The sequence below is a fragment of the Lathyrus oleraceus genome, chromosome 6, assembly GCF_024323335.1.
Source record: "Lathyrus oleraceus cultivar Zhongwan6 chromosome 6, CAAS_Psat_ZW6_1.0, whole genome shotgun sequence".
Taxonomy (NCBI): Eukaryota; Viridiplantae; Streptophyta; class Magnoliopsida; order Fabales; family Fabaceae; genus Lathyrus; species Lathyrus oleraceus.
The window spans coordinates 128989707-129014776 of record NC_066584.1 but is presented as its reverse complement, the minus strand read 5'-3'; the positions used below and the strand labels follow the sequence as shown (position 1 = coordinate 129014776).

The 25070-nt window shown below is 39.9% G+C and overlaps 1 protein-coding gene across 1 annotated transcript; it reads right to left on the bottom strand.

The window, feature by feature from the left end:
- Positions 1 to 21970: 21970 nt before the first annotated feature.
- LOC127094382 (uncharacterized) lies at positions 21971 to 23206 on the bottom strand. The gene is made up of 4 exons (XM_051033222.1): positions 22750 to 23206; positions 22578 to 22704; positions 22163 to 22451; positions 21971 to 22078 (listed from the first exon to the last, which is right to left on the bottom strand). The coding sequence occupies exons 1-4, from the start codon at positions 23204 to 23206 to the stop codon at positions 21971 to 21973; spliced, it is 981 nt and encodes a 326-aa protein (XP_050889179.1).
- Positions 23207 to 25070: the final 1864 nt, after the last annotated feature.

Sequence of the window (25070 nt, the reverse complement as noted above, 5' to 3'; positions counted from 1 at the left end):
ATTTGATCAGCTTGCTACGAGAATATTCAGATATCTTTGCTTGGTCCTATGAAGACATGCCGGGTTTAGATACAGATATTGTGCAACATTTCCTGCCTTTGAAGCCTGAGTGCGTGCCTGTGAAGCAGAAGCTCAGAAGAACTCATCCAGATATGGCAGTGAAGATCAAAGAGGAAGTTCAGAAGCAAATTGATGCGGGGTTTCTGGTGACTTCGACATATCCTCAATGGGTGGCCAACATTGTGCCTGTTCCTAAGAAGGACGGAAAAGTCCGTATGTGCGTTGACTACAGAGATTTGAATAAAGCTAGTCCAAAAGACGATTTTCCTCTACCACACATTGACATGTTGGTAGACAATACAGCTAAATTCAAAGTCTTTTCCTTTATGGACGGATTTTCCGGATATAATCAAATCAAGATGGCACCAGAGGATATGGAGAAGACAACATTCATCACACCTTGGGGAACATTCTGTTATCGAGTGATGCCCTTCGGTTTGAAGAACGCCGGAGCCACGTATCAACGAGCTATGACTACCTTGTTTCATGACATGATGCACAAGGAGATAGAAGTCTATGTTGATGATATGATTGCTAAGTCCCGAACGGAAGTAGAGCATATTGAGCATTTGTTGAAGCTTTTTCAGCGTTTGAGGAAATTCCAGCTTCGTCTGAATCCGAACAAATGTACTTTTGGAGTCCGTTCCGGCAAGTTGTTGGGTTTTGTGGTAAGTGAAAGAGGTATTGAGGTTGATCCTGCAAAGGTCAAAGCAATACAAGAAATGCCCGCACCCAAAACTGAGAAGCAAGTCCGAGGTTTCCTTGGCCGCTTGAACTATATTTCCAGATTTATATCCCACATGACTGCCACATGTGCGCCTATATTCAAGCTCCTCCGGAAAGATCAGTCTCATGATTGGACCGAGGATTGCCAGAAAGCTTTCGACAGTATCAAGGATTATCTGTCCGAACCTCCGATTTTGTCTCCGCCTGTGGAAGGAAGACCTCTGATCATGTACTTAACAGTTCTTGAAGACTCGATGGGTTGTGTACTCGGTCAACAAGATGAATCAGGGAAGAAGGAGTTTGCTATCTACTACCTCAGTAAGAAGTTTACTGATTGTGAGTCTCGGTACTCTATGCTTGAGAAGACGTGCTGTGCTTTAGCTTGGGCTGCTAAGCGTTTGCGCCAGTATATGATTAATCATACAACTTGGTTGATATCCAGAATGGATCCAATTAAGTATATCTTCGAGAAGCCTGCTTTAACTGGGAGGATTGCCCGTTGGCAGATGCTGTTGTCCGAGTATGATATCGAGTATCGAGCTCAGAAAGCTATCAAAGGTAGTATCTTGGCTGACCACCTAGCGCACCAGCCAATTGAAGATCATCAGTCTGTTCAGTATGACTTCCCTGACGAGGAAATTCTGTATTTGAAGATGAAAGATTGCGATGAGCCTACACTTGATGAAGGTCCAGAACCTGGTTCCAGATGGACGATGGTGTTTGATGGCGCTGTTAATCAATATGGAAATGGAATTGGGGCAGTAATTGTTAATCCCCAGGGATCGCACATTCCGTTTACAGCAAGGCTAACTTTCAAATGCACGAACAATATGGCGGAGTACGAAGCCTGTATTATGGGACTTGAAGAATGCATTGACTTAAGAATCAAATATCTTGATGTCTATGGTGATTCAGCTTTGGTTGTCAATCAAATCAAGGGCGAATGGGAGACGAATCAACCAGGTCTCATCCCATACAGAGATTACGCAAGGAGAATTTCAACTTTCTTCACAGAAGTTGAATTTTATCATATTCCTCGAGAGGATAATCGGATGGCAGATGCCCTTGCTACGCTTGCTTCTATGATAGTCGTCAGATGGTGGAATGATGTTCCCAACATTACTGTGATGCGCTTGGACAGACCCGCTCACATATTTGCAATTGAAGACGTGAAAGATGACAAGCCTTGGTACTTTGATATCAAGAATTTCCTCCAGAACCAGGTCTACCCGCCTGGGGCATCTGTGAAAGATAGGAAAACTTTGAGAAGGTTGTCAGGCAGTTTCTACCTCAGTGGTGAAGTGCTGTACAAGAGAAATTTTGATATGGTTTTGCTCAGATGCGTGGATAGACACGAAGCAAACCTGTTGATGACTGAGGTCCATGAGGGTTCATTTGGTACTCATTCCAATGGACATGCCATGGCTAAGAAAATGTTGAGAGCAGGCTACTATTGGCTGACAATGGAGTCTGACTGTTGCAAGTATGTGAAGAAATGTCACAAGTGTCAAATTTATGCGGACAAGATTCATATCCCTCCGACACTCCTGAATGTGATTTCGTCACCATGGCCTTTCTCTATGTGGGGAATCGACATGATCGGTATGATTGAGCCGAAAGCGTCCAATGGACATCGGTTTATTCTCGTAGCAATTGATTACTTCACCAAATGGGTTGAAGCCGCGTCGTACGCGAATGTAACCAGGCAGGTGGTTGTGAAGTTTATCAAGAACCAGTTGATTTGCCGTTATGGTGTGCCAGAGAGGATCATTACTGATAATGGATCCAATCTGAATAACAAGATGATGGATGAGTTGTGCGCTGAATTCAAGATTGCACACCATAATTCCTCTCCTTACAGACCTAAGATGAATGGGGCTGTTGAAGCTGCTAACAAGAATATCAAGAGGATTATCCAGAAGATGACTGTCACCTACAAAGATTGGCATGAGATGCTGCCATTTGCTTTGCATGGATATCGTACGTCTGTACGCACTTCAACAGGGGCAACCCCTTTCTCTCTTGTTTATGGCATGGAAGCCGTTCTCCCAGTAGAGGTGGAAATCCCATCAATGCGAGTCTTGATGGAAGCCAAGTTGACTGATGCTGAATGGATTCAGAGTCGATATGACCAGTTGAATTTGATTGAAGAGAAGCGATTAACTGCCATGTGCCATGGTCAGTTGTATCAGCAAAGAATGAAGAAGGCATTCGACAAGAAGGTCAAGCCTCGTGTGTTCCGAGAAGGTGACCTTGTGCTCAAGAAAGTTCTGTCTTTCGCGCCCGATTCCAGGGGCAAGTGGACTCCAAACTACGAGGGTCCATATGTTGTTAAGAGAGCCTTTTCAGGCGGAGCTTTGATGCTTACAACAATGGATGGGGAGGATTTCACTCGTCCTGTGAATTCAGATGCAGTCAAAAGATACTTTGCCTAGAAAAGAAAGTATATGCAAATGAAAAAAGAATGAAAAAACAGAATAGCTAGCTAAGTTGAAAACCCGAAAGGGCGGCTTAGGCAAAAATGAGCGTCTCGGTGGAGAACCCGCAAGGGTAATCCAGGCAAAAATTAGAGACTTGAAAAAAAAGAATATTTGCATCCCGCTAGATTGGGTACCTCACTCTGGGACAATCTAGGCAAAAATTAGGGATTTGGCAAGTAACTGCATCCTGACAAGACTTTCTGGTTCATCAGTCGTCATTTCGTCAGAAGATTCTCGATTCGTCGTCAACCGAAGCTTCGGATACATCGAGATTCAAATTGGTAGAGAAAGGATCATTATGTTCAATGTAGCCCTCTTCCAATATATATCACTGATTTCAAATTTGTACAGATCTATGGAGTCTTGCCATTTGCAGGCTACCATTCTATCAAATCAATTTGAGCTTTTTATCCAATTATTTGCACTCTTATTTGTTTCAATTCAACAAATGTTTTGCATGTTTTAAAATTGATAAAATGTCATTGTTTTAATCAAATTTTTCAAAATTTTTGTTTTAAACAAAAAGAACATCCACAAGATTGAAAGGATACTCAAGAATATCTCAGTGCTCTCCCGAGGGTGGCATGATTCCCAACAGGTAAGACATTGGTTCATATTCCTGGTTTGGTGGTATCTTCTTTCTTCAGATCTTTGTTGAGGCTGTTCCTCAAACAAAGTTGTTGGTGGGGTTGTTCCCCAGTACAGTCGCAAGTGATTTGTTGTTGAAGACTTCGTTTTTCTCCAGCAGCAGTTTCCCCTAGCATGGGTGTTTTCTTGAGAAGTTTCGGCGGTTGATGGTTTGTCACCTTGGTGCCCCGTCACTTTCTCCAGTGGGTCGTATCCCCAGACTTTATTTGTCTCCTCCAGCGCAGTCATAAGTATAACTGATTGATCGATATCCCCACCAGGGTCGCGAGTATAACCGTTGTTGATACTCCCACCAGAGTTGCAAGTGGAGTTGTTACCGCTTTTCCCCATGCAGGTTGCCAGCGGAACTGACTGTTTCCTCAGCATGATCGCTTTCTTTTTGAAGACTCGGTAAGTCAGTGGTTTGATACCCGGTACTTTACCTTTTCCCCGGCGAAGTCGTCTGTGGAATTGTTGCTATCTCTCCATCAGAGTTTATTCTCTTTAGCAGAGCAGGATTTATTTTCCTGAGCAGTTTTGATTTGGGTTGATATCCCAATATTACAATCATCTTTTCCTCAGCTTAGTCTGCAGATTGTTTGTTGTGGCAGTTTCGCCTGTTGAATACTCTTCCAATCCCCGATATAGTCGGATGATGGCTCTAGCCTCCGGTGAACGGATTTATTTCCTGACTGTTTGTGATCCCCAGTAGAGTGGCTTATATTGCAGAACCTACTTGTTGTGATCAGTTTGCTATGTGTATTCTCCCCAAGCGGAGTGGTTTATTGCAGAATATGCTTATTTGATCTGTCCTCCCTCAGTGGTTTGTTCCCAAGAGAGTAGCCGACAGTTTTCCCCAGTAGAGTTGCTTACGCAGTTAGATTCTACCTGGATGATATCATTCTCCCTCAGTGGGTTGTCCCCCGGCGGAGTTATATGGATTTGCTTTTACAGCAGTTTGTGCTTATGCATCTCTTGTTCCTCAGTCGACACTGGGATCCCTTGCAGATATCCTGGGAGTTCTCTTGTTCCCCTACAGATTCGTCTTGGTGGCTGTTTTGCCCGTTGTGACTTTCTGTACCCTGTTTGGGTTGTTTCCTGATATCTCTGACTCGCTGCTTCTTCAGCGGTACCTGCAGATCTTTGCTTTACAGCATGATAGATCTCCGCAGGTTGGCTCTCCAGCTGGTTTTTCCCCTGGAAGTATAATACCGGACGTTGTTCCTGAACCTGTTTGTGTTAGAATTGTCTGTTTTGTCAGCATTCATCAAACATAAATCACGCATATTCATGCATATTCATGAAACATTCAGATATTCATGTTGCATTTTTCGCCATATATCCTTTGTTTGTCGTGTCTCCTGCTATGGTGATATAGATCTCTTTACAGATCTCCCCAAGCAGATGTTGGGTGTTTAAAATCTCTCTATATAGAGTCAACCCTATAAGCAGAAAATGTTGTCTTTCCTTCTGCAGTTCCCCACTGAGATATATCCTCGTGGATGACGGTTTCTTCCGTTTCCTCCCAACACATATATTGGGATGGATGTTCCTACTTGAGTTATATCCTCATTAGGACGTGTCTTGATTCAGTCCGTCTTTTCGGATCATTCCCGAATTGGCTATTTGTCAAAAGTCTTGTGCTTCCCAGTGGGTTGTTCCCCAGTGGAATGTTTTTGGGCCTCTACCCTCATACCCGGTAGTTATAAGTCCTACTTTTCCTGGCTTTCTTGACAATTTGTGGTTATACACCTTTTATTCTCCAGCCAGAGTTTTTGGTTTTCTACCTACTACTCGGTAGTTGTAAACCCTATCTTCCTGCTCTTCAGCAGTTTGTGGTTTGTTATAAACCCTATTTTGGTTTCCCGTGCGGATTTGTGATTTGTTCTATCCCCATGCGGAGTTGTTGGTCTTCTACCCTGTATTCGGTAGATGTAAACCCTAATTTTGTGGATATCTTCATCTAGTCTTTGATGTTGACTTTCCTTTGCTTGGATAAGTTGCTCAGATCAGCACTTATATCCCTAGCAAGTCTTTTGTGGATAATTGCCGTATGCTAGCAATTTTATCCCCAATGGGTCTTTTCACCGTATGCTAGTGATTTATTCCCCGGATCATTGGTTGTTTACCAGTGTATCCCTCAGCTAGTCTCTGTCGATAATTGCCGGATGCTTGCAATTTATCCTCAGCAAATCGTCTTTCATTTACCCTTTTGGTTGGTAATGTCTGTTGCTCCCTTTTGATTGGTTATCATTATATACCTAGTTTGGTATCCCGATACCTTTCTTTTCGGTTGATTTATCCTTTATTAACCCAGTAACCGGTTGTGGATAATCTTCCATGCGAGTATATTATTCACGGTCTGCCGGTAATGAATAATATGTCTCATGCACTCTTCAGTCGAAGCCTTTTGCGTTTCCCCGGTCGAGTAAGATTCGTTATTTCCCTTTTGTGGAGTCGAATATTCTTGTTGTTGGATAATTGCCGGATGCTTGCAATTTATCCCTTTGAGTTGTCTTTCGTTTACCCGTATGCTTGGTATCGATTGTCTCTCTTTTTGGTTAGTCACCTATTATATACCCAGTAACCGGTATCTCTGGTGCCTTTTCCTTTCGAGTGTATTATTCACGGTCTGCCGGTAATGAATAGTATATCTCATGCGCTCTTTAGTTGGAATCCTTTGTTGATTTTCCCCAACAGAGCAAGATTCGTATTCTTTGTAGAATCGAATAGCCATCCTTTAACCAGTTTGTGTTTTGGATGATGAGTGTTTTGGAAGTGAAATCCAATTCACGTTTTCGGTAGATCACCTATTATATGCCCAATAACCGGTATCCCTGGTGTTTCTTGCCATGCGAGTGTATTATTCACGGTCTGCCGGTAATGAATAATATGTCTCATGCGCTCTTCGGTCGGAATCCTTTGTTGATCTTCCCCAGTCGAGTAAGATTCGTATTCTTTGTAGGATCGAATGTCCATCCTTTAACCAGTTTGTGTTTAGGGTGATGAGTGTTTTGGAAGTGAAAACCAATTCACGTCTTCGGATCTTATCCTATAAACAACCCAGTAACCGGTTCAGGATAATTTTCCTTTCGAGTATATTATTCACGGTCTGCCGGTAATGAATAATATGTCTCATCTGAGTATTCTATCCACGTTCTGACGGTAATGGATATTATATCTCGTGCGCTCTTGAGTCAATCTTTTGTTGCTTTCCCCTCAGAGTAAGATTCATTTTCCTTGTGGAATCGAATATCCATCCTTTAACCAGTTTGTGTTTTGGATGATGAGTGTTTTGGAAGTGAAAACCAATTCACGTTTTCGGTAGATCACCTATTATATACCCAGTAACCGGTATCCTTGGTGTTCCCTCCTTTCTGCTCCCTATTATGACCTCGGTCCCCCTGTGGAGTCAGATTTTCCTGAGTTTGTTACCCGTATGCCTGGTAACACCTCATTTTTTGCTTGTTACTTCCCCAGTGGAACTTTTTGTTGTTTCTCCCCAGGAGTCAGCTTGTGTCTCTCCAATGGATTTATTTTCCATTTGGAATCCTTTTCCCAGTGTGAGTTCTTCACTCCCCAGTGAGTTCTCCTGTCTGTTTTCTATTCTTCTAATCAGAGTCGTGTCTTGATCACGTTATGTCAGTCTTATATTCCCCAGTTTGGAGTCGTGTCTTGTTCACACATCTCTCTTTCTTTTATTATCCCCATAGAGTCTTATTAGAGTCTCTGTTCCTGGTGAGTGTACTACTCCGATGGATCATCTTTTCTTCTGTGTGAATCATATTCCCCACAGAATTTGTGTCTTTTGCATACATACATTCGCATCATGAGGTCTCTTAGGGACCAAAATTTGTCTCATTACTGTTATTTAAGTCCATTCTACCGCGTCGAGATGAAGATTTCTAAACTTCACTTCTCCGGCTAGAATGACCTTAAATAGGGGCATCTGTAAGACCCCAATTTTGGGCCCTAAGATCCCTCATGGCCCATATCATTCATATCATGGCCTCAAGGATCACTGCAGGCCCTAGCTTTCCTCCTAGTGGTTAGTTTGCCTTGTGGGTTGATTTTTTCTTGATCACCAAGCATACTTTGCATTTGTATATCTTTGCTTTCATATGTTTATTATTCAAAAAGTACAAAAATATTGTCAGTCTAACCTTGTTGCTTGCAGTTGAAGCCATCATCAGCAATTAGGTCAAAGACAGTCAACAGTCAGTCAAAGCAATGGATGGTGGCCATTCTTGCAGAATTTGGGCACCATGATCAATAATCAAGAGCTCATATAACTTGGGACATCATTTGAAGTCAAGTTCTCAAGGATTTAGGGTTTGGAATTCATCAGAAGAGGTCCAATCATCCAAAACCCTAGAAAAGTCAAACTTGGTCAACAGTTGATTTAATCAATGATTTGGTGGATAGAATTGATCTGAAGAAGCTCATTCATGCTTGTATAAACCTCATCTATCATGTCAAACCTCATCATGGAAGAAAATCAAGTCAAACAGAAAATTTTCCAGAAGTGGAAAGTGGACCTGTAATTTCAACTGCCAAAAATGGAAACTTCTTGATCTTAAACTTACATCATGATACAAGCTTCAAATGAATTTTTGCCCAACATGAAAGTTGAAGATCTTGTCTTCCCATTTTCAAAAAGTCCAAGAACTCTCAAATCCCATGTGTGGTTGTCAAGATATGATCAAATCATTTTCACAAAATCTTGAACTTCAAAGAGCCATATCTCTCAAACCATAAGGCCAAATTTGGTGGGGTTTTTTCCTACAAACCACATTTTTCATCCTCTTTCCAAAAATATAAATTTCATGACCTAAAACCTTGCCAATCAAAATGGCATTTTTGGACCTTTTTCCTTTAAAAATCAAAGTTTGACTAACAGTTGACTTTTTTGATTTATGGACTTTTTCTTGATTTGGCCAATTGGGAAAGGTTTAAAATCACATTTGAAACTTGCCTCAAGTCCTAATTCATGCACATTCCATCACCATACCACAATTTTGGATAAAAATGCAAACTTGGCAATTTTGCAAAATGGCTTCAATAAGTAGAACCAAGTGCAGCATTTCATGTACAACACAAAACAGCAAAACTTGGTCTGTTTCCAGCCTGGTATCAAGCCCACTCAACCAGCCACTACACCTCCTCTTTCATTTGTTTCCAAATTAGCAAAAAATGCAAAAACTTCATTTTGAACTAAGCAAGATTAGCACTCCCTAATCCAACTCTAAACAGACCCTTATAAGGGACTTTTCAGCATTTCTAAACCTAGTTTTTGGCAGCCTACCAAACAGAAAATACACTTTCTCTCTTTCTTGCATTTTGCTCGATTTCACTTTTCTGCACAAAAACTTCAAAAGACCTCGAGTTGTCTTCATAGCTCCATCATCTGGACGATATTTGTGAGCTCATTCAAGCAACAAAACCCAGCTGGAACTCCAGCTTTTGTTCTGTTCTTCGAAGCACATCTCCCATGGCAGCTTGGAGCTAGATGCGATTCAAGCAAGTTTGAGCTCAATTCCTTCGGGGATACATCATTTGGGACCATCATCTTCATCTGTTTCAGCTTCAAACCTTCAAATAACCACTGCTCCACACTTTTCTTCAAATCCAAGTAAATTTTCGAAACTCTAATTTCTTAAATCAATGCTATGCCATGTGTAGAGTATGTTCTTGTGGTTACATTAAGCTTGAAATTACTAAAAATGGTTAAGTATCATGCTAGTTATGTTGAAATGAAATTTGGAAATGGTTTATGTTCTTGCTCGATTTGTGACAACCAATGAGTTCTAGTGGAAATGGTTGGTGGATTCATGTTAGTTAGAGCTTGCTGGTCAGTTGTGTGTATTTGATTTTCATTTCTGAAAAATTGTTGTTAAGCTCGATTGAACAAGATGTTGATCCCCTGTAGCTGCAGCCCTAAACTGTCCAGAAATGTTTCAGGCTCGTGTTTTGTTTGTTTATGTTGATGCTACATGTGTACCATTGCCATGCTGCTGTGTGTTTATGCTGGGAATTTATTTTCATGATGATGAACTTGCTTGAAATTCCATGATGCTGTTGTTTTCAAACTTATACCATGCCCAGAAATTCCACTTGATTTGTTTGGTGTGGTTGCTTAAAAGTTACATGAACCTTGTTGTTACCATGCTAAGCGATTTTGTGTTGATGTTGGTGATACCATGTTGAAAACCATGCTGTTAATGCCCTGCTGTTATTGCTTGAACCTTGAACATGCTCAGAAATCCACATTGATTCATGTTCTGTTTGTGTTAGTATGCCAGTTGAATGCTGTTACCATACTATTGAAATGTTGGTCGAATGATGATGATGATGAATGTGTACATGCTGCTGTTTGCAACCTACCCTGTCCAGAATTTCCACTGTTAATTGTTTGCTTGGTCGATTGGTTGATGTTGCTTGATGTTGATAATGCCATGCTGTTGGTCTTTTTCTGCTTGGTTTGATTTTAGTTTGTTGTTTTTCGAACATGATAACATGATGCCTTGCTGTTGGCCAAACCCTAGGGTTTTGTTAAACCCAGAAATTTATTCCATTGGCCAATTTACTGTTCCATTGGCTGAGAGCCAATGAGAACATTTCGTTTTGCCTTGCCAAAACGCAGCACTTCAATAAGTGACTGCAGAATTACTAGAATGCCACGGTTGACCTTGGTTTGACCCCATATGCCATGCTTATTTGCTCATGCTTCACCCAAATATCATCCAACTTCCATAATTCACTTTTAATTCATTTTAACTCCAAAAATTGTGAGATTTTTTGCATTAAACTCATGAATGTGTCCTCTATTTTATCATGATTTTTAATTAATTTTCCATGGTCTGGATTTTAAATGATAAATGATTTCCCAACATGTATGCATAAATGACACATTGAGCCATTTCAATTGTGAAATTCTCATGTTGCATCCAATGAGCCTGAAATTTTTTGTGGTGAAACTAGACACATTGACCTTCATTTCCATATAAAGTTTGTGCATTTATCATTTGTGGATTGAGATTTATGATTTTCTGAAGTTGTGTGTTACATTTGGTGCTACATGAATGATATGCATTTTCTCAATTTTTGTTCACATGCTTCCTTACATCCAAATGACCTCAAATTTTGCATGAATCATCTATCACATGTATAGTTTGTGTATGAATTTTCTTGGAATTAATCTTGCTGTTTTCCATTTGATTGAGAATTTTCTTCCATGCTTAGTCATTTGTTGACTTTTTGTGCTACATGTTGCCAAAGCTTTTGTGAAATTCTCAAATCTTATTGTATGACCATGAAATTTCATATGTGATAACTAGACTCTTTGAGCTTTGCATTGGTGTTAACCTCACTCATTTCTCTTCTGTTTTCAAATTGATATGATTTTTTGAAGTTGACCCATGTTTGTTGACTTTCACCATGCTTACTTGAATTTGGTTTGACTTCATGATTTTACTTGACTGCCTTCCTCTCATCCAAATGCCATGAAATTTTACATGCTTGCCATGCTAGATGTTAGGATTGAGTGTGATTTATTTCATAATTTTTGAGATTGTTTGAGTTGACTTTTGAATGAAGTCTTTGCTGTTGACTTTTGTATGCTTCTCTTGCCATGCTTTGCATCCTTGTGCATATGAAATGACCTTGATGCATGATTTTAGTTTGAATCCAATTGAGAATGCTTCTTGAATGTTTAGACTTGGTTTGGGTTGACTTTTCCTTGCTGCCTTGACTTTTTCTTTCACCTTTGACCCTAGGCTAGTCCTAGTGGTCTTCTAAGCTTATGTTGAGTTCATCTGTTTCAGGTTAAGCACCAATGCCTTGAGGATCATTCAAATGTGTTTTAGTTTGATTGTTTAATGCGCTAACCTTTGTTTTGTAGGTGACTCACATACTTGATTCTTTGTGCCTTGCACAAATTGGTCCCTCTGTGGTTGACTATTGGTTCATTTCCTTTTGATTTTGATTGTTGAGCTGTTTACTAATAAGTTTGACTTTTTCAGGTACTTTAGTGGCTTAAGTTCTTTGAACTTGCTTGCTTGCTTTGCTTTTTAGCATTTGCTTTGAGGTATAAACCTTTCTTCTTCATGTAGTCTGGAGACCCGGTCTGTTATTTGACCGGGCAAATTGTCTGAAGTCCTCCTTAAGAGGCAATGCTTGTGTGTGTTTAAAATTGTCCCAAGCAGGAAAAGTCCTTCAAGTAAGGCAATTGGTGGAAGGTAGGGATAAGCAATCTATCCCCCACTATTCAGTGTGTCCTCTCTTTGCTCCCATTACATGGTTGAAGCATTGAGATAAATACCCAAGATCTAATCGAGTCAATAATGTGGAGAGAGTTCCTACTTTCTGAACTCCCACACTTTCTTTGATGCTCTCTCTGATCTGAGATAGAAGCAATGAGGCACACCCCTCATTTCCTTTTCATCTGCTTCACCTTAGCCTCTCAATGGCAAGGTTAAGAGCGACCTTTACCTATTACAGTGGACCTTCAAAGTCAAACCCTCTTGTGTGAGCCCCCATTGTTTGGCTATAGAGTGTGCTGTTTGATATTCATTGATTGTTTGATTGCTTCATATGCACTTGTTTGCCTGTATGTATGCATCTATCATCATCATTAATTGTTCATCAATGCACCATCATCTCATTTGCTTGTGTGCTATCATTGATTGTTTACCCATTGAGGACAATTGTAAGTCCATCTCTTTTGGCCATTGCTCCTATGACATGGAAGTGAGTATAAGACCATCACCTTGGCCACTCATCTTATCTCTGCTCATTGCTTTGTTTGATTTGTATGTGAGGATACAGTTATAAGTCCCTGTAAGTTGGCATCTGTTATCCTGTGATCATAATTTGATCTGTTGATTTGTATGTGAGGTTGCAGTTATAAGTCCCTGTAAGTTGGCGTCTGCTTTCCTGTGATCATAGTTTGTTTTATCTGTTTGTATGAGAGGTTGCAATTATAAGTCCCTGTAAGTTGGCATTTGCATTCCTGTGATCATATTGTTGCTTTTGTTCTTGTATGTGGGGATCCATTGTAAGTCCCTGTAATGTGGCATTGGATTTCCTAGGACCATACTGTGGAGTTAACCTAAGTCCAGACAGATTGGCAGTTAACTTCCATTTCTCATTCTTGTTTTCTTTTGAGGAGATTAGTGTAAGACCATTGAGTGGCTTCTGATATCCTGTTCTGTTTTAGGAGACTGGTGTAAATCCATCTATTGGTATCCGGTATCCGCTTTTCATTTTGTTTTCTTCTGAGGAGATTAGTGTAAGTCCATTGAGTGGCATCTGATATCCATTTCTGTTTTAGGAGACTGGTGTAAGTCCATCTATTGGTATCCGGTATCCGCTTTTTATTTCTTTGCCTGAGGAGATTGGTATAAGACCAGTGATTGGCATCCGATATCCGCCTTTCTTTGCTTTGTTTGTTTATTATTATTCATTGCTATTCCAAAGGACACCCTTGAATCATCCCCCATATGATTTCGAGAAGTGAACCTTCTAAGAAGTTTTACAATCCACTTCCATCCATTCATCATTCATTATGTCCTAGACCTTTTCACACTTTACTTCTAAACTTGACATAAGTGTTGTGCAAACATCTTCATGTTTTCTAACTAAAAACCTGGACTCAAGTCCTTGACCTTTTTCAAACTCATTTTCATAATACTTTTTTGAATCAATCTTAATCATACTTTGACTTCATTTTCATAATCACAATCAATTAACTTCACTCATTCACTTGTTTTGGCTTTGTCCATTAATCTTTTCATGCATTAGCCATAGGCTTCAATTATCTTTGTGGTTGATGTAAATCTTGCCTATCCTTAGTGAGTCGACAGTAAGACTTCCGTACTTCAAACAGGGCTAACCCCTCTAGTACGTCGAAGCTATCCTCGCATGGTGGATGTTGTTTTTGGTCGAGTATTCTCCCATTGATAATGAAGAGCCTCAGTGCTTGTGTTTAAAACTGAATCCACCAACTTTTTGGAAATCTTTTAGCCGAACTACGGCGTTTTGATCCTTACCTTTGATGGAAGGTACGTAGGCAACGGGTTCATCCGTTCAAACCCAATAACCCAATAATAAAACTTGTATATTCTTTTCTCACCATCCCAATCATGTTTGCACAATACATATGTCATAACAAATAACAATTTAGCATAACAAGTGTGAAAAGGGCTCCCTAGGAGTACCTAGGACGTAGTGGGTGCCTAACACCTTCCCATTGCGTAATTTACCCCTTACCCAGAATCTCTGATCTTTTTATTAGTTTTCTACGTGTAAAACTTCTTAGGCTTTTGTTCGCTTTTTAGCCAGTCCTTTGGATAAATAAAAGTGCGGTGGCGACTCGAAAATTTCAATGTATCTCTTAGCTTATGATTTAATCGATAGATCATATAGCGACGAATACACCGCTACAGTAAGTGATTGTGAGCATGACCATGATGGTTGTGCAATCTGCAGTGTTAAACCCCGAGGTTGTGTGGTTGTGAAGAGAGACATCCAGAGGTTGATGGATGAAGGTATGATTCCGATTCTCCAGTCCCGTCACATGGGTGACGATGTGAATGTTATAGTTCCGATATTCAAGACACCAGAGAAAGTGGTAATTCAATTTTGACAGTAGCAGAAGTAACAGTGTCAGCAATAGATCGGTATCATCGTTGGTAATACGGTTGGCGGGTCCAATCTCGTATGCATCCGATAAAGCTATCTCGTACCAGTATAATGCAACTATGTTATTGAATGGTCAAGAGGTTCCTTTGCCTACGAACAGTTCTATTGTAAGCATTGCTGATGTTATGAAGTTGACCCGTAACGGTCGTGTTTTTTAGCCAATGTTCCCAAAGAGTGTAAAAGATGTGTCTTCCAGTAAAGGTGTTAAAGTGCCTGCAATTAATCCAACTAGAGCTCCAAAGTGTCAGTCTGGTGAATCCAGCTGTTTGAAGCCTAGTGATGATGATGAGGTACTCCGATTGATTAAGAAGAGCGAGTTTAACGTGGTGGAGCAGTTGCTCCAAACTCCTTCCAAGATTTCAGTGTTGTCTCTGCTAATGAATTCTGAAGCGGACAGAGAAGCATTGTAAAAGGTATTGGAGCAAGCTTATGTTGAGCATGATGTTACGGTGGATCAGTTTGATCATATTGTGGCTAACATCACTTCCTGTAACAAGTGAGCTTCTATGATGAGGAACTTCCTGAGGAGGGTAGGAGTCACAACTTAGCGTTGCATATTTCAATGAACTGAAAGGAGGATGCTCTGTTGAATGTTTTGGTTGATACCGGTTCTTCCTTGAATGTTCTTCCCAAATCAACTATTTCTAGGTTGTCGTATCAATGAGATCTGATGAGATATAATGGCGAGATCGTCAAGGCTTTTGATGGTTCTCACAAGACTGTGATCGGTGAAGTGGACCTTCCTGTGAAGATAGGTCCGAGTGATTTCCAAATTACTTTCCAGGTAATGGATATCCACTCGGCCTATAGCTTCTTGTTAGGAAGGCCATGGATACATGTGGCAGGAGCCTTTACATCCAATTTGCATCAGAAATTGAAATTCGTGTAGAATGGAAAGTTGGTTATCATCGGTGGGGAAAAGGCTTTGTTGGTAAGCCACATGGCGTCTTTCTCTTATGTAGAAGCTGAGGATGAGGTTGGAACTCCGTTCCAAGCTCTATCTATTGTTGGGGAAAAGATAGTTGGGGCACCTATGTCCTCCTTCAAAGACGCTCAAAATATTGTTGAAGACGATATTTCTGACCAGTGGGGACAGATGATAGAAGTCACCGAGAACAAGAGCAGAGCCGGTTTGGGATTCCAACAAGGTTCATCTGAATTTAGAACTGAAGACGTGCAACCCAGTTTCCGCAGCGAAGGGTTTATTCATGGTAATAAACAACACTTAGTTGTCGTGATCCAGGGTGATGAAGATGAAGACTGCACCAACTTTGTGACGCATGGAAAATCTTGCGACAATTGGACCGCTGTTGATGTTCCTATTATTATGCATCGATCTAAGTAATTGCTTTTATTTGTTTTTGAAAATCCTTCTCTTATGCCTAAGGGAGAAGTGAACATTTTTAGGAATTTCAAATTTGATCATCAATAAAATATAATTATATTCATCCACATCTATGATGTTTTATTTTACTTTTTGCTTTTCTGAAAAATGGTAATCACAAAAAACCTAAATCAATAAATATAATTGTCCATCTGCATAATATTTGGTCACCAAATCACTTCTCTAAAATCAAAATTTTAAATCATTATGCAGGTTGGTTTCTAAACCCATTGAATACAATGATCATAATCCTTCGCCAAACTTTGAATTCCCTGTGTTTGAGGCCGAGGAAGGAAGTGATGAAGAAGTATTTGATGAACTATCTCGTCTACTTGAGCACGAGGAAAAAGCCACTCAGTCATTCGAAGAGCAGATTGAGTTAGTCAACTTGGGTTCCAAGGATGATGTGAAGGAAGGCAAGGTTGGGTATCGATTGTGTCCAGAAGTGAAGAAGGGATTGATTGATCTTCTCCGAGAGTATTCAGATGTGTTTGCTTGGTCCTATCAAGACATGTCGGGTTTGGATTCTGAGATTGTGGAGCATAGATTGCCGTTGAAGCTATAATACCCACGAGGACTCATCCTGATATGGCAGTGAAGGTCAAAGAAGAAGTACAGAAGCAAATTGACGTTGGTTTCCTTGTTACTAATGATTACACCCTGGGGAACATTCTGTTATAGAGTGATGCCTTTCGGTTTAAAGAATGCTGGTGCAACCTACCAGAGAGCAATGACTATTCTTTTTCATGATATGATGCATAAAGAGATTGAAGTCTATGTTGATGATATGATTGCCAAATCCATTGAAGGAACATGTTGAGCATTTGTTGATGTTATTCCAGCGTTTGAGGAAATATAAACTCCGCTTGAATCCCAATAAGTGTACTTTTAGTGTTCGTTCCGGTAAGTTATTTGGCTTTATTGTCAACGAGAAGGGCATTGAAGTTGATCCCGCCAAGGTCAAAGCAATACGAGAGATGCCTGCGCCCAGAACTGAGAAGCAAGTCAGAGGTTCTCTCGGCCGCTTGAATTATATCTCCAGATTCATTTCACACATGACTGCCACATGTGCGTCTATATTCAAGCTCCTTCAAAAAAATTAGTCTTGTGATTGGACCGAGGATTGCCAGAAAGATTTTGATAGTATCAAAGAGTATCTGCATGAGCCTCTGATTCTGTCTCCGTCTGTTGAAGGAAGACCGTTGATCATGTATTTGACTGTGCTTGAAGAGAGTATGGGTTGTGTTCTTGGTGAGTAAGATGAGACTGGAAAGAAAGAATATGTAACTTACTACCTCAGTAAGAAGTTCACCGACTCTGAGACTCGGTATTCTATGCTTAAGAAAACTTGTTGCGCATTGGCTTGGGCTGCTAAGCGTCTACGTCAATATATGTTGAATCATACTACTTGGTCGATATATAAAATGGATCCAATCAAGTATATTTTTTAGAAGCCTGCTTTAACTGGGAGGATTGCCCGTTGCCAAATGTTGTTATTAGAGTATGATATTGAATACTGATCTCAGAAAGTAATCAAAGGTAGTGTCTTGGCTGACCATTTGGCTCACCAACTAATTGAAGATTACCAGTCAGTGCAGTATGGTTTTCCTATTGAAAGGATTTTGCACTTAAAAATGAAAGATTGTGATGAACCATTGCTTGAAGAAGGGCCAGAACCTGGTTCCCGTTAGGGCATGGTATTTGATGGAGTTATTAATCTGTATGGTAATGGCATTGGGGCAGTGATTATTACTCCTCAAGGCACGCATTTTCCATTCACAACTAGATTGACTTTCAAGTGTACAAATAATATGGCTAAGTATGAAGCTTGCATTATGGGGCTTGAAGAGGCCATTGATCTCAGAATCAAGCATTTATATGTCTATGGAGATTCAGCTTTGGTTGTGAATCAAATCAAAGGTGAATGGGAGACGAATCAACCCGGTTTGATACCTTATAGAGATTATGCGAGGAGGATTTCAACTTTCTTTACAAAGGTTAAGTTTCATCATATCCCTCGAGATGAAAACCGGATGGCAGACGCTCTTGCAACATTAGCTTCGGTGATTATGGTGAAGTATTTGAATGAAGTTCCCAACCTGACTGTGATGCGTCTTGATAGGCCAACTCATGTGTTTGCTGTTGAAGAAGCCGAAGATGAGAAGCCATGGTATTTTGATATCAAGTGTTTCCTCCAAAGTCAAATTTACCCGCCTGGGGCATCTTTGAAAGATAAGAAGACTTTGAGAAGATTACCCGATAATTTCTACCTGAATGGTGATGTGCTTTACAAGAGAAATTTCGATATGGTTTTTCTCAGATGCGTGGATAGACACGGAGCAGACTTTTTGATGACTGAAGTCCATGAAGGTTCCTTTGGTACTCATTCCAATGAACATGATATCGCTAAAAAGATGTTGAGAGCAGGTTACTATTGGCTGACAATGGAATCTGACTGTTGTATGTTTGTGAATAAATGTCACAAGTGTCAAATTTATGCAGATAAGATTCATCTTCCTCCAACACTGTTAAACGTCATTTCCTCCCCATGGCCCTTCTCCATGTGGGGAATTGATATGATTGACCTGATTGAGCCCAAAGCATCAAATGGACATCGTTTCATTTTGATGGCAATTGACTACTTCACAAAGTGGGTTGAAGCGGCATCATATGCGAATGTAACCAAGCAAGTTGTTGTGAGGTTTATCAAGAATCAGATTATATGTTGTTATGGTGTGCCAAGTAAGATCATTACTGATAATGGATCTAACTTGAACAATAATATGGTGGAAGCTCTTTGTAAAGACTTTAAGATCGCAGATCATAATTCTTCTCCTTACAGACCTAAGATGAATGGGGTTGCTGAAGCTGCAAACAAGAACATCAAGAAGATTATCCAGAAGATGGTTGTAACATACAAGGATTGGCATGAGATGCTCCCATTTTCCTTTCATGGGTACCGTACATCCGTCTGCACTTCAACAGGGGTAACCCCTTTCTTACTTGTTTATAGCATGGAAGTTGTGCTCCCAGTAGAGGTGGAGATCCCATCATTGCATGTTTTGATGGAAGCCAAGTTGACTGAGGCTGAATGGTGTTAGACCAGGTTTGATCAGTTGAATTTAATTGAAGAGAAGAGATTAACTGCCATGTGTCATGGTCAATTATATCAGCAGAGAATGAAGAAAGTGTTCGATAAGAAGGTCAGACCTCTTGTATTCAGAGAAGGTGACCCTGTGCTTAAGAAGATTCTATCTTTCAAGCCAGATTCTAGGGGCAAGTAGACTCCTAATTATGAAGGCCCATATGTTGTTAAGAGAGCCTTTTCAGGCGGTGCTTTGATTCTTACAACTATGGATGGTGAAAAGTCCATGCGTCCTGTGAACGCGGATGCAGTCAAGAAATACTTCGCCTAAAAAAATAAAATAACAACTCGCTAAGTTGAAAACCTGAAAGGGCGGCTTAGGACAAAACGAGTGTCTCGGTGGATTAAACTCGAAAGGGCGATCCAGACAAAAATTAGAGACATAAAATAAAAAAAAAGTATCCCGAATAATTGAGTACCCCACCTTGGGGAAATTTATGCAAAAATTAGGGATTATGGCAAGTAACTGCATCCTGCTTTGAACACATTCTTGAGCAAGTCGGTCAATTCTGATTCATCATTTCCAGCCGTCGTCAAGAGCACAGTGGACATCAAAAGTTGATAGAAGGGTTAGTGATCATTGTATTCAATGTAGCCTTTTTCCATGTAAATTACCAGTTTTTTCAACTTTTGTAAAGGTCCATGGAGTCTTGTCATTTACAGACTACCATTCCATTAAATAAATTTGAGCTTTTTATCCAATTGTTTCTACTCTTGTTAAATTCAGCCAAATGGATTTGAATTTTATTATGATCGTTTTTGAAATTGAATTTTAAATTAAAACCATATTTTCTTAAATATATAAAAGCAGTCATTTTAAGCAATCGATATCATTTAAAGGAATATCAACAGTAGTTTGAAAAGCAGTAAGCCCTAAATGCGGAGCAGTATTGGTTCTCCCCAAGCAGTAGGTGTGACCCCTATTTCATCCCCGAATAGCATTTTAGTAGTCGAGTCCTGTTGGTTTCCCCATCCGAGTTTGTTGGCCTCCCTTAAGTTGTAGGCATGTTATTTCGGCAGTTTGCACAGCTTCGGCAGAATTTTGATTCCCCGCAAGTCATCAGAGTTATTCCTGATTTTGAGTAGATAATGTGTTTATCTCCTGCATGGTTGTCTCCCATTGATATGGGGTTGACCTAGAATTCCCCATAGAGCTTGTAGCAGTTTCCTCATCAGATCCTCTCCTTTCTTCCCCAGCCAGGGTCGAGCTTTTGAGATGTTTGATCTTTTCTCCAGCAGTTGCTTCCCTCTTGCGTGGATTGGCTAGGGGTTGTATGGATGATCCAAATCAGTGACACTTGTATCCTTTGTGATCGTCCTGTCAGCATAATCATCATATATACATATACATATACATATACATGTACATATACACTCATACAATTTCATTATTTCATTATTTCACTTTGTGACTCATTGTTCAATCCTCTGCCATGGCGATATACTTTTTCCCCCATGCAGATTTGGTATGTCCGTCCTCTTTCAGTTTGAAATTCTGGTATCAGATATGAGATGTCGAAGGTAATGTCACGACACTAATATCTGAACAACAACTAAAATATAAACAGGATAAAAACCAAGAAACAATTGATCAAGTGACACAAGCAATTGTTAACCCAGTTCGGTGCAAACTCACCTATGTCTGGGGGCTACCAAGCTAGGAAGGAAATCCACTAAACATAATTAGTTCAAAGACTCTCAGTAAACAACTTCAAGTTATAATCTTTTCACCTAATCTCTACCCGTGTGACTTCTATCTAAGAACTCTTAGATATGAGACCCTACTCACTCCCCCTCAATCATAACAGTGATATAAAAACAAATATTTCAAAGAAAGAAGACACTCTTCATGGACACATACTTGATCTTGCTTAAAAGCTTCAACCAAGTAAACACACACTCGTGCTTCAAAGCTTAGAGTGGACAAATTACAACACAAAAGTCAGTCCAATTCAAACATCAATAAGATGAATGAATGGCTCACAATACACAAGCTCACACAAGACTAAAACCCTATTGGACAACTAATCATCCCTTATTGGAAAATAGATCATTCTGGTTTTAAATCAAATTACTCCTTGAATAGCGCATTCAATCTCCACATAATCACACACAGATTTGCATGAAAAGTGCAATATTAAGATACATAACATTCAGACCGAATGTTCTATATACACATGTCTTAACATCGGGTCTGACATCTTAGCTAAATCCTGCACAACCATATTTAAACATCCTGCAGGAAGCTGATATCACATGTCAAGGCAACACGCGTGACAACTTGTGTTAACTCTAAGTTTTACCAAAATTGATGCCAACACATAGAACTAACAAACTCCCCCTTTGGCAAATTTTGGCTAAAACATACATCAGATCATATGTTTCACAAGAAATCAATCACAGTATCAGTTCAACAGCAGAAGTAAACATACACACATTACTAGCAAAAATAGCAACTAGTAAACACACATGCGCTTGTGCTCAGAACACACCACCTCCCCCTTCAGCTAGTCCACACCAAGCACCAATCTGCTTCACACAGACAGAACACTTCCCCCTATTCTCCCTCTTTGTATCAAACATCCAACATCATCTATAACTATAGCTATTTCTCCCCCTTTTTAGCCAAAAGAGACCAAAGAGACAAAATAAATGTCTATTCAGTCATAAACCAAAATGTCAAAAGTTAATGGTTACAAAACCAAGTACATGAACAACTTTAAGCAAGCTGAGATACAAACCAACAAAGTAAACATCAAAACAGCAGAACATAACTGCCAAAATCAAGAAAATCCATCAAAACAGCAACAAAAATCATCACATAAATGGGGGCCAAATTCAAAGGAGCTAATCAGAGGAGCTTGAGCTTATAGCTTCATCAGCATCAGAAACAAAATTGCCACTTATCTCATCATTAATTGCAGACCTCTCATTAGAGGTGTGGGCTTCAGCTTCCTTAGCATGTTCAATATTCTCACCTTCAGCTCGCTCCAAGCTTGCAATCAGGGCTTCCAACGATTCTTTCCTAGTTGTTGCTACCCTTATCCCTTCACCCAGCTCTTTACACATCTCCTTCAGCTCAGTAATAATTTCAACTTTTGAGGCTGGTTTTTTCATAGCAGATGTCATGACAATGTATTCGACATGACTGCCTTCAAACAGTTTATAGTGCACTGATAGAGCATGGTTTCTTATACTTGGTAAGTCATTAGAACTCAGAATCCCAGGGTGTTGACTCAGGATAATCCCATAATTCATAGAGGGAAAGGCTATAGGCAGCTTCATTGAATTAGTAGATGCATGCTTGATAATTTGTTCAAACATAAATCTACCATAGTCAAATTTTAGTTTGGTTCCAACAGCAAAGATAAATCTTCCAAGGGTATTAGAAATTGTGGAAATGTGGTTGGTAGGAACCCAATTTGCAGATCCTATTTTATGCAATATAGCATACTTGACAGTCAACTTCCCAGCAGGAAGATGTTTTTTAATAGGCCACCCTTTCACCTGCCTTGCTGTAATTTCTCTACAGACCTCATTGTCTGTAGCTTCCAATTCACCTGCACCCTTAACTCTTCTTCCTAGAAAATTGTTAATGACAGTGGGAGAGAATATGATACACTTACCTCTCACAAATACTTTGCAAAATTCCTTGTTGTTCTTATCAGCAATATCCTCAGGAATGTTAACAATGAATTCCTTAACCAAACCCTCATAGCACTGAGATAACCCAGCCACAGTCTTCACCAACCCAACAGTCTTTATTAGGTCCATGACCTCTTTGACTTCAACAACATCCTTTCCTAACTCCCTCTCTACAGCCACCCTTCTTTGAATCACAAACCTCCATTTGGCAACTCCATCTTCAAGATGGAAAGAGATATTATCCAAATGCACAACAGCAACATTCACATGGGACTTCCTCATAGTGGTCCTCTTCACAGGGGAGATGTCAGGGACATCTTCCTCAACATCTTCTTCAGACTCGGAAACTTCTCTAACCTTCATCTTCTTCATATCAACCTTGCTCCAAGATTTGGAAGGACCAATACTAGCAGTCTTCTTAGCTGTTTTAGCTGACATTATTTTAGCCACAGATCTTCCTTTTCTAGTCTTCATACGCTTAGCCACACTAGGCTTTAAGTGATGAAGTAAGTTATCCTCTTGATCATCAGACCTATCATCCTCTAGGTCAATCAGATTGTCTACAACATCATGCTTCTCAGAATAGGAAGCATTGGCAGTTGTAGATGCCACATATTTTCCTTTACCAGGCACAGTTTTCCCTAGAGAGCACAAACCTTCAGCAGCCATGTCCTTCTCATATCTAGAGGAATCGTCATCCTTCTCATTATGATGTTCAACCTCAGGAGAGGGGTACATTTTAGACAGGGGAGTAGAGACTCCCTTCACAGGATTTCCTTCATTAAGGATTCTAGTGACTAGGTTTCTTATGACACGATCAGTGTGGTATATATCTTCCTTAGAACTAGTGGCATGAGTTGAGCTAGAAGGGATACTAGAGTTGTTACCTTGATTGGGGCATGCAGAAGCCGATGCATCCATGGGATGGTTTAAATCAAGGGCTTCGTAGGGAATAACAGATAGAGGAACCACATCCAAAATCTCATCATCGTGAATGTCCATGGAAGGAGTGCTAACCTTGTGAGTAGACTTAGTAGTTTTTGAATCATATGTAGTTTGGTGTTGTGACATCTTGACGTTTCTGTGGAAAAATTGCAGTTGCCCTATCTTAGGAGTGTGAGGAAGAAGCAGGGAGTTGGAAGAGTTGGAGTAGGTAGTGAGGTTGCGTGTGAAAAGGTAATAGATGGTATTTCCAAGACTAGGTGATGATTTACCATAAAGGGGCGCTTTATTTTAAGAAAATAGACAATAATTTGATTACTTTTTCAACTCCATATTAATTGCTACAAATTTTCATAAATGCAAATCCTTAATTTCCCTCTCAGGAATTCAAATTGATTTGCATCCAAGGCCTTTGTAAAAATATCAGTAACTGCATCTCAGTAGCAACATGCTCTAGGGATACAATTTTATCCTCCACGAGTTCCCTAATAAACTGGTGACGAATATCAATATGTTTTGTCCTGCTGTGCTGAATAGGATTCTTAGAAATGTTTATAGTACTCAGGTTGTCACAGTACAATGTCATGACTTTTTGCGTGACATTGTATTCAGTCAGCATTTGTTTCATCCACACCAGTTGAGAACAACTACTTCCAGCTGCTATGTATTCAGCTTCAGCAGTAGACAAAGACACATAATTTTTTTTCTTACTAAACCATGATATTAAATTGTTCCCAAAGAAGAAGCATCCTCCTGATGTGCTTTTCCTATCATCAACACTTCCAGCCGAATCAGCATCACAATATCCAAACAGCACATATTCAGATCCATGAGTGTATAGCATCTCATAGTCACTAGTGCCATTGACATATTTCAGGATCTTTTTCACTTGGTTTATGTGACTCACCTTTGGTTCAGCTTGATATCTAGCACATACAACTACAGCAAAAGCAATGTCAGGTCAACTTGTTGCGAGATATAGCAGACTCTCTATCATGCTTCTGTAGAGACTTTGATCCATACTGATACCCTTTTCATCTTTAGACACTTTCAGATGAGTAGGAGCAGGTATCCTTTTGTGGCTTGCATTCTCCATGCCAAACTTCTTAACAATATTTTTGGCATATTTACTTTGAGATAGAAAGATAGAATCTTCCATCTGCTTGACTTGTAGCCCAAGAAAATAGGTTAGTTCTCCAACAAGGCTCATTTCAAATTCAAACTGCATTTGTTCAACAAAATGTTGAACCATCTTACTTGAAATCCCACCAAACACAATATCATCCACATATATCTGAGCCACCATGAGCTTTCCTCCTTCATTTTTGAAAAATAAAGTCTTATCAATGCCTCCCTTCCT

What these genes read in the sequence shown, in the direction of transcription:
- LOC127094382 (XM_051033222.1), bottom strand. Translation starts at nt 23,206, where the DNA reads ATGTCAGCTAAAACAGCTAAGAAGACTGCTAGTATTGGTCCTTCCAAA. An exon ending in TTGCAAAGTATTTGTGAGAG is followed by an intron (nt 22,705 to 22,749) that starts GTAAGTGTATCA and finishes ACAATTTTCTAG; the next exon opens with GAAGAAGAGTTAAGGGTGCA. An exon ending in GCTGGGAAGTTGACTGTCAA is followed by an intron (nt 22,452 to 22,577) that starts GTATGCTATATT and finishes TGACTATGGTAG; the next exon opens with ATTTATGTTTGAACAAATTA.